The sequence below is a fragment of the Chrysochloris asiatica genome, unplaced genomic scaffold (assembly GCF_000296735.1).
Source record: "Chrysochloris asiatica unplaced genomic scaffold, ChrAsi1.0 scaffold00417, whole genome shotgun sequence".
Taxonomy (NCBI): Eukaryota; Metazoa; Chordata; class Mammalia; order Afrosoricida; family Chrysochloridae; genus Chrysochloris; species Chrysochloris asiatica.
In genome coordinates, this window is record NW_006408935.1 from 683534 (window position 1) to 693289 (window position 9756).

The 9756-nt window shown below is 58.4% G+C and overlaps 1 protein-coding gene across 3 annotated transcripts in view; it reads right to left on the minus strand.

Moving 5' to 3' along the window:
- Nucleotides 1-1332: 1332 nt before the first annotated feature.
- WIZ (widely interspaced zinc finger motifs) overlaps nt 1333-9756 on the minus strand; it is a 26501-nt gene continuing 18077 nt past the window's right edge. The window contains exons 1-8 of one of the 3 annotated variants that reach the window (XM_006876818.1): nt 9473-9638; nt 8183-8686; nt 6810-7208; nt 5737-6282; nt 4017-4541; nt 3432-3851; nt 2932-3127; nt 1333-1860 (exon numbers count right to left, since the gene is read on the minus strand). In XM_006876818.1, coding sequence (XP_006876880.1) covers nt 1701-1860; nt 2932-3127; nt 3432-3851; nt 4017-4541; nt 5737-6282; nt 6810-7208; nt 8183-8686; nt 9473-9620 — 2898 coding nt within the window. In that variant the 5' untranslated portion in view covers nt 9621-9638 and the 3' untranslated portion in view covers nt 1333-1700. Of the gene's footprint in view, nt 1861-2931; nt 3128-3431; nt 3852-4016; nt 4542-5736; nt 6283-6809; nt 7209-8182; nt 8687-9472; nt 9639-9756 lie in introns of those variants that run through there. The other 2 variants (XM_006876819.1, XM_006876820.1) reach the window with 2 other exon arrangements.

Genomic DNA, 9756 nt, shown 5'->3' on the forward strand with positions numbered 1-9756 from the left:
ACCAGACAGTGTTTCACTGCATTGTGCAACACAGGGTTGCTAGGAATTGGAACTCACTCAATGATACTTAACATCAATCTTGACGGAGACAGATCTCCAGGCATTTCCTCCTTGGGGCCAGTGGGTAAGTCTGCACCACCAATCTATAGGTTAGTAGTTGAACTGAACCATTTGTGCCACCCAGGGATTTGGTGACAACGGTGCACTTAAAAACTACATGTGATCAACAGCAAGGGCTGCCAACAAGGTATCTTGCAATCACAGAAAAAGCTCAGCAAACCTCTGTGTCTGGAGGATGTAAACAGCATGGCAAGGGCGTCAAAGCTTCCCTTCCTTCCCTCAGGCCCTCAGGATTCAGGGTGCAAGTGTTTTCATAGAAGTCACTGTCTCCAGGTAGGTACTTCCTGCAGGCCCCCAGGAATGCTGCTGGCCACTGCATGCTTCTGCCTCCTTCCCCTTTTAGGTGCCACACTCTTGCTGGACAGGCCCTGTCCTTGGAAAATCCTTACAGTTGTCGTCACACCCCAGCCCTGGCTCCCTGCCCAGACCTGCTTCCTGGAGCCCTGGCTCATCTCTGTTCCCACCTCAGCCAGCCAGGCTCCCACCACCCAGGGTACTGAGGGCCAGCAGCTGGGCCTGGTTGGCTTGGCAGCCAGCGGGAAGCCCCGAGCTGATCCCAGTCCTGGCTGGCAACCAAAGTTGGCCTGTCCACCCAACAAACACGCACGCTGGCCACCTGCCTCGGTGTGTTTCCAGAAGAGAAATTTAATCTAATTTACAGACTTCTAGGTACATTGATAACCAAAAGGTGGCCACTGGAAAAAGTTAAAAGGTTAATTAGCCTTCCTGGCGTTTACCTGGCCCAGGATTGCAAAATAAAAAGATTGACGTTCCTTATTCTCTACACAAAACGCGCTTTTAAAAAAGTGGAAGGTCTAGGGAGCTATACATAGAAAGCAACAGTGAAAAGAGGGACGGGTGTGGGTCGGGAGTGGGGGAGGAGTCCCACCCCCTGGGACCCCAAGGCTCTAAGGGGCCAGGACACGGCAGGACACAGCTGTTAGCTCTAAGCTCTTCCCAGCTGGAAAAGCCCCTTGGGGAGAGGGTCAGCCAATAAGGGTTTCCGTGGCATCGTGGGCTCAGTGGGGACCTCCAGGTCCCTGGGGGGCCCAGCAGAGGGAGCATGGCTTCCCCTGAGCAAGCACCATGGCATGACGGAGCTGCTAGACACAGGAACTGGGGGGCTGGGGCAGTTCCCGGGCCTTGCGCGGGAGTCTGTGTGTTCGCATGTGCATGCGTGCGAGAGGACAGTCACGGGATGTGCAGGAACCTGAACAGGGGTCTTTGGGGTCTTTGCAAATGGCCATGGGTGAAAGACACAGTCTTGCCTGGCTGTTGGGCACAAGGGAACAGTGTCCCATGACCGGGTCAGCTGGCACCGGACCTGGCTGCTGCCCCTGCTTGACCAGGTGGGCATGGGTTGCAGGAAGACACCCTGTGGCCCCAGAGTCCTCAGGCTGGGGGAAGGGCAGCTAGCTGGCTCCCAGCACCCCAGCTGTAGTGTGCCCGGCCCCCGGGGGTGCCGGCTTGAGGTTTTGGCTTGCTCCTTTGGAAACGGAAAAGAGGAAGGAAGAAGAGGTGAACACAGAGGAGGAAAAGGAGACAGGTGGCACGAGAGGGGAACATGGAATGCTTCTGTGTTAGGGTGCCTCTGTCACTGCTGTCTGTGCCTGTGGGGCCTGGGGCTCCTCGGGCGGGGGGTCCGCTTTGGAGAAATTCATCTCTAGGATGTGTCGCTGTAAGTGCCGCACCCACTCCTCCTGGATGGAGAGGGGGCCCTGGAATTCCACCTCACAGAACCTGTGGAAATGAACAGAGCGGAAGGAGTGGCCACCGCTGTCAGGAGAGGCAGATGAGTAGCTATCCAAGTTCCTGAGCAGTCTGATCCAGTCCTGGGGTCAGCCACCAAGCTGCTACTCTGGGAGCACAGTGGGAGGCCTGGTGGCGCTGTGAGCTAATGCGTCAGACGGCAAAGTCGTTTGAACTGCAAGGTCGGTGCTTCAAGCTCACTAGTTGCTCCTTGGAAACCCTACACAGGGTCACTATGGGTCGGATTTGACTCGACGGCACTTGACAACAATAAGGTTTGAAGGGAGGGCACCCAGAAGTCAAATGTTTCCCAATAGACAGCTACCTGTGTCCCTCATGGGGTCATGGGTGGGACCCCCTGTAGGCCCCGTCCTTGCTTAGGGCACTTTGCTGGTTCTGGGACTAGTTAAGGACCACTTGGCCTCCAATGTATCTTGTCCATCTTAGGCAGGCATGTGATCTGAGATGAGAGAAGGCCCGGGAAATCAGTTCGTGGCCAAGGGGCTTCTGAACCAGAAAAGGAACTAACCCACCCACCTGCCCACACTCACACTCAGACTCCCTCTTCCTGCCCTTCTGACACCAAGTTCAGGTCCAGTTCTGATATCTTTATAAATACTAAACTCATTCAATCCTCACTACAGATCTACTGTTGTTGTTAAGTGCTGTCGACTCAGTTCCGACCCATAGCGACCCTGTATATAGGTTTCCGAGGAGTGCCTGGTAAGCTTGAATCCCCCACCAACCTTGCAGTTTAAACGGCTTTGCCATCTGATGCATTAATTTACAGTGTCACAGAAGATCTGTTAGGTAGGTCTATTCTTGACCGACTTCACAGATTGGAGAATGGAAGCGTGGAGCAGTCCTTGTCCAAGGTCACAAACTGTGAAGTATCTGAGCTGGGATTCAAACTCAAAGCTTTGGGTCTCAGCCTGAAGCTCTGTGAGGAGCACTTAGCCTGTGACCAGCCACATCCAATGGCAGAGACTTGGTGCTGTCCAGAGACTCTCAGCGGCACGGCCCCCACTGGATGATGTCCCTCCCTCCCTGGTGGCTACATACCTGCACTTGAGAGTGTAGATATTGCCAACGAACTTGACAAGTGAGGTCTGGGGGGGTCGGGGCACCAGGGAGGGCACGGGTCGGACCCTGGGAGGGGGCTGCCGGGCCTCCTCCAACTTCTGCTGCAGGTCACTGGCTTCCTCGCCACCCCGGGCTGAGGCTGTGTCTGGTGGGCGGGCTTGTCGGCGTTCAAATTCTGATTGGGGAAAAGGGGCAAAAGGTGAGCCCAAGGGCTAGTTTGCTGGGAAGGTGCCTGCCTGCCTTCAACAACCAGGGACAGATGCTGTGGGGTTTGTCAAAGATGGCCAGTGGTGGACCACTACCTGGATGGAAATTGGGACAGTGTAGGATGGTGGATGGATGACTGATGAGTGCTGAAATAAGCAAGCTAATTAAGCAGGATGATGACGCATAGACAACTAGACAAGAGAGGGTGTGTGAGCGTGAGGACACGGGGTCAGCAGACGCACATGAGGTCACTGGCTGCCCCCTGCACTCACTATTGATGTTCTGCCGCTGGTGCTCCTCTGCCTTCACCAGGCCTGGTGGGCTGGTTGCCAGAGGCCTCTCCCCGCCATCGGCCGCTCGGCCGGCTTCAAGACCCGGCTCACCCCCAGTGCTGCGGCCGACCATAGCTAAGCCACCAGGTGCCAGCCCAAGGGCCAGTCGCTTGTCACTGTCGCGGCCATGGCCTGCGCTGCGGAACTTCTTGGTGAAAGGACGGCCACCTTGGATGTAGCTGCGGTAGGCGCCCACTTTCTGGGGCCGGTGTTTGATCCACTCGCTTAGTGTCTCGATGGGCGAGCCGTTGACACACCACTCGGTCACGCCGAACTGTCGCAGGTGAGCCCGTGCATGGCTGGCCAGAGCTTTGCGGTTTTCGAAATAGAGACCACACAGCTCACAGCAGGCCTCGGTGGCTGCAGGTGAAGGGGTGCTACTGAGCCACAGCCCAGAGGGGGCCTGAGGACCCAGACAGCCCGCTCGGGGCCGGGGGCCGACCCGGCCTCTCCTGGGGACTCCCCACTGAGCTACCACCTGGGGCCAGTGTGAGCCCGGCCTGGCCCTCCCCGCCCACCGCTTACAGGAGTGGGAGGTCTTCTCATGGAGGGTCTTGGCCTTGAAGGGCAGTTCAGTCTGGATGTAGGTCTTGGCCTTGACCTCTGAGGGGAGGAGGCGGTCTTCTTGCAACAGCCGCTTGGCTGCCACAGTACTCAAGTAGCCAGTGGCTGAGGACTTGGTTCCTGTGATAGGTGTCAGACTGAGCTCCCGTGGGATCTGGGCAGGCCCCACTCCCGGTTTGCCAGGTCGACCCACCAGGGGCGCCAGTGGCAGAGGGGCTTGCAGCGACCCAGGGGCGGTGGGAGGCCCCTCCTCGGTCAGGGCTGGGGCCAGGTCGCCAGCAGGGGGTTCCTTCTTGATAAGACACGGCTTGGACTTCTTCTTGAGAATCTCCCTCAGCGTGTCGATGGGAGAGCCATTGACGGACCACTCGGTCACACCCATCTGCCTCAGGTGGGAGCGCGCGTGACTCGACAGGCCCTTGCGGTTCTCGAAGAACTCGCCACAGAACTCGCAGCGGATGTCACGTGTTGGCTCGGCCCGGGATGCTGCAGAGGGTCCGGGGAGGGTTGGGAGGGGCAGGGAAGGGGGGGAGAAGGAGGCAGCGGCTGCGGGCAGGAAGACTCTGAGCTTGCTTGACCCACTAGCTCACTTCCCATTTGTGCACCAGAGGCCCTGTCCACACCCAGTCCTGCTGCTGGCTCTCTGCAACACAAACCCTACCAGGCTTCACGCTGTCTTTCCTAGACACCAAGGAGGGTACTGACAAAGCACTGCCTAGCCTTTGGGGTCAAATGCTAGGTTGTTGCTGATCCCACGTGACGAGATGCTTCTCCTCCCTGGGCCTCGGTTTTCCCTTTCTGAGCCTCAGTCTTGTCCTTGGGAAAAGAACTGGAAACTCCCCACTTCTTGGTGCTACTGGGAGAATGTGCGGTGACAGCAGCTTGAGGCACCATTCTGGGGCACCCAGTCTGCTGACTCCAAGTAGACTGGGTACAAAGTGAGAAGCAAGCGGAGGTGACATCGTAACTACCACCTACTGAGTGCCTTCTCCCACCAGGCACTGGGTAAAGCGCCTCACCCCACTGGAGCCTCCAAATGAGGAAACTTGTCCAAGGCCATCATTCACGGCTAGATTGTTGGGGAACCGAGATCTAGACTCAAGCCTGATGCCAAATTTCAAACATTTACTTGACCAAAAAAAAAGTCCTACTGAGTCAACCCTGACTCATGGTGACCCCATGTGTGTCAGAGTTGAACTGTGTTCCATAGGGTTTTCAATGTTGTGACTTTTCTGGAAGCAGATCTCCACGACTTTCTTCCAAGGGAACTCTGGGTAAACTCGAACCTCCAACCTTTTGGTTAGTAGCTGAGTACATTAACTATTTGTGCCAAACGGGGATGTCTACTCAATTACTAGAAAAGTCCAGATAAGAAAACGAACAAAGAACCCACACCACTGCCCACAGCAGACACCACTGATAGATCCCAGCAGTCTGTCTGTCTCAGTTCTGGTTGGTAGCCACTACCAATCAAATGAATATGCCACAGAATCTTCTTACCACCTCTACAATTTAGTAGTGGGGGATGACGGTGGGGGTCTAAGTAGCAGATTGAACCCCTCTCATCCTCTGGGCCTGTGCCTCCCCCAGCCCATTTTACCTTTGGGTGCTTGGGATACCCAACAGGGAAGTGGAGAGGAGCCCCCTCTGCTGTTGTCCCTGCCCCCCCAGGGTCACTTACACAGATTCAGTGGGGTCAAGTCTTCCCGAGACACCGCCCAGGGCCCCTCGGACGGGTGCGACTCCCCGTGAAGGGCCCCCGGCAGCATCTCCCGCTTGATCTCCACCCGCATTTGCTCAGGCTTCAGCTTCTTGGGCAGGGAGGAAGGCAGGCCTGAGAACATCTTCCGGGCCGTTGGGGGTGGAGAGGCTGTTGGTGAATGGCCCAAGGGACTGCCTGGTGGTGGTGGTAACTTCTTGGCCAGGGGTGAGAGGTGCAGATCGGCATGGCTGCGAGCTTCCAGTGAGCTCCCTGGACCACCCACAATCTTGGCCAGGGCCTTGGGACCGGGGCCTGATGGATTTGGGGGTCCGCCGGGCCGGGAGTGGACCTGCTGTCTCTTGAGGATCTCCCGCAGTGTGTCGATGGGTGACCCATTGACGTACCACTCGGTCACGCCCATCTGTCGCAAGTGGGAGCGTGCGTGGCTTGACAGGCCCTTGCGATTTTCGAAGAACTCGCCACAGAACTCACAGCGGATGTCTCTGGTCGGCTCGGGGCCTGAGGCTGCAGTGGGAGAGGAGAGAGGACGAGTCAGCATCAGGGGCAGGCAGCTGGCATGGCAATGCTGTCACCTGCAGCGCGTTCAGGCCAGCTGGGCTCAGGCAGCAGCTCGCCCACATGTGGGGTGGTGGTGGAGGACAGTTGTGAGCGAGGGGGCTGAGGAGTAAGGTGGGGGTGGCACCAAGATGCCACAGCTATTCGGACATGTGACAGCAAGGACAGGGAGGAGGGTGCTATGCAGCCTTTAGGTGCCACAGGCCTTCCAGTTGGGGGTGCCCATGGTCAAGTTTCACACCAAAAGGCAAGACCCGCCCCTTGGCCTTAATTCTCAGCGAGAGTCAGGGTCATGGAGGTCAGAGGCCAAGAGCAAGGGCTCAGCAGCCCCACTGCCAACAAGGTCTCCAGGCAGTGCTGGGCTACTGCCCAGGGCCCCAGTCTCCTCCCTGTCCCTGCTAGGAGGGGAGCATGACCCCCCGGGAGGGGCTCCAGGGCCCGCAGGGAGTGGGGGGGCGGCTGAAGCGAGAACCTACAGAGGTTGAGAGGAGCCGTCTCCACATCAGAGGCCCAGAAAATGCCAGCAGTGGCGGCAGCTGAGAGGTCCTGCTTCCCCCAGGGGCCGGCCGCACCCATGGCCTTCAGCTTGGCCCTCTTGGCCGGCGGTGGGGGGGGAAGCAAAGAGAGGGCTGCGGAGGTGGGAGGAGGCCGCCCAGGCTGGGCCAGGGCGCCGCGCCCTGGTGGGAGGCGGAGGTGGACGCCGTCCCTCCGGATGAGCCCGTGGAGCACGTCTATGGGGGATCCCTTGGCGTCCGGGTCGCTGACGCCCAGGTGGCGCAGATGGGCGCGGGCGTGGCTGGACAGGCCCTTGCGGGTCTCAAACCAGGCACCGCACAGCTGGCAGTCCAGCTCTCGGCCCCCGTCACTATCTAAAGCTGCGGAGACAAAACACAGGGGAGTTCACGGCCGCCACCTAGGCCGGCCTTGGGCTTGGAGGACGGAGGGCTGCTGAGACACTTGGTTGACCAAGCAGCCAGGGCTGGGGTGGGGTGTCTTCCCGAACTCAGGCTGCACAGGGACTACTAAACTCTGGAAAGGAGGAGGGCCTGGTCTCTACCTAGCCTAGTCCTTGGCCACCAGGTAAAAAGCAAGCAAAGGAGACATTATGTATTCAGGATGAAGAGGCAATGGCACTTTCCCCCAGGGGTGTCAGTGCTGGGAGGCATGCAGGGTGGACAGTAGAGCCCACCCCCACCCGCCTGGCTGCATCCCAGAGTCAACGCCAGACCTGCCAGGGTCCGGCTCCTGGAACCTCAGCAGACTTGGTGGAGGCAGAGTGTGAAGGGACAATAGAGTGTCCCACTCTGCAACGGGTGGGTCCTGGAGGCGCCGGGACACTAATGACCCTATCTGTGGAAGGACCTGGCATTCTAAGGGACACCCTTACTAGCCCCTGCCCACTGTGCTGGAGGATTTCTTCTTGAGCCACTTGCTGAGCCAACAGGTGGGGCATAGCTGGAGACACCTGATCCCAGCATGGGACATCCAGGAAGACAGGCAGATGAGGAGAGGGACATGAACACAGGGCCACCTTCAAAGATCACCTATCTGCCTACAGGACAAGGTGCAGCCCTAGTTACCTTCACTGTCCCTGCCTGGGGAAGACAGAATTGCTTCTAGGTGGTGAGGCTGCCCCTGGAAGGATTAGCAGCTGGGGCCCAGCCTCAGGAAGAACATTGAGGGGCGGTGGGAAGGAAAGTCCTTTGCATGTGGCCCTAAGGGAGAGTCAGCCACAGTGACAATCCCTCTGGCCTGGCAGACCTGGGATGTGGGAGCTGCAGTCCTGTTGACCCCATCCCGGGCCCTCCCAGTGCTAGGACCTCCCCAGGCTCCCAGGACCCACACTCACTGAGGTTCAGGGGCCCCTCATCCTCCGACTGGGGCCACTGTGCCTTTGGGGAGGCCGGCCGGGGGCTCAGTGACAGATGGGGGCTCTTGTCTTCAGGGTTCTTCGGGGCTGGGGAGCCCGCCAGGGCCAGTGGTGTCTTCTTGAGGAGTGGGGCACTGGGGGAGTGGGAGAGGCCCTTGGACAAGAAGCCAGGCGGTGACTTGATGGCCTTGTTGACAGCGGGGGTTTCTAGGGGCTTGGCCAGAGCAAGCAGGCCAGGCCGTGGGGCTCCAGTGACCACTTCTTTCGGTGAGCTGGACTTCTTGGTCAGGCCTGGGGGGAGCCCTAGAGGTGCGTCGGGGAGGCCCTTTTGCTTGACGAGCTCGTAGAGAAGGTCAATAGGGGCGCCGCTGCTCTCCGACTCGGCCACCCCCAACTGGCGCAGGTGGGAGCGTGCATGGCTCGACAGGCCCTTGCGCGTTTCGAAGCAGGCACCACACACCTCGCAGGTGGTCAGGCTCTGGGCTGAAGAGCAACACGGAGGTCCAGAGAGCAGCTGGTGAGGCCAGCCGGTCCCTGCCCATACACAGCCACCCCCCGCCCCCAGCCCCACTCATCTCGGGGGATCCTGCAAGGGGCTCATTGCTGTCAAAGGCTCATTGCTGTCCCTTAATCCTTACAATCACTTTCTGGAGGCAGGAATGGGTCTGTCCAGTGTGCACATAAAGAAACTGAGTCTCAGAGAGGGGAAGAACTGTGCCCAAGTGTGTGTAGTTCATCCACCCTCCCAGGTCTGCCCAGTGGAACTCCTTTCAGATCTCTAACGTACCCGTTGGAGCCTGGTAACAGGGTTCACAAACTGATCCACTGGCACCTCCTAGGGGGTTCAGCTTGTGCTCTCAATGTCCTGTGGTCCATGTACTTTTCTGCAGAGTCCTGACCCCTGCCTGTATCTCTGCCCCCTAACAATAATGACCCTGGGGAGCCAGAACCTGGTCTACTTGCTTACCTCATAACCCTGGGTCTCGCATGGTGACTGTCACTACATACATAAAGCCGTTTGACTTTAAGAACAACAGATGGACAAATCAGGGTCTCATGGAAGACCACACAAGACGGCATAAAGAAGACTTGAATGGGTGAGTGACTGAGTTTAGGCACCCACTCCTGAACACCACACACACAGGTCCTCAGAGGCCTAGAGACAAAACTGGGCCACCCTCGCTAAGGCCCTCGCTAATGCCCAGGCTCAAGAACACCCCTGTGAATAGAACCAGTACCCCGACCCCGCCTGCTGCCTGGACCACTCACCCTTGAGGTCTGGCAGCTCCTGCTTGCTGCCATGGGGAACCTCTACAGCCACTTTGCTGCTCAGCCGACTGGCCACCTGCTCCAGGGGCCCAGGGACAGGCAGGCTCTTCTTGGGGAGTAGGGGGGAGCCCAGTTCCATAGTCACCATTATGTTCTCCTCAGAACCCAGGCCTGTGGGGTTAGGGAGATGGGCTCAGCCCAGGCTAGCCCGGAGTACAGAAGGACTGAGAAGAGGGCCCTTTAATACTCATTCGTGACCTCCAAAGAAAACTGAGTCTCTACCC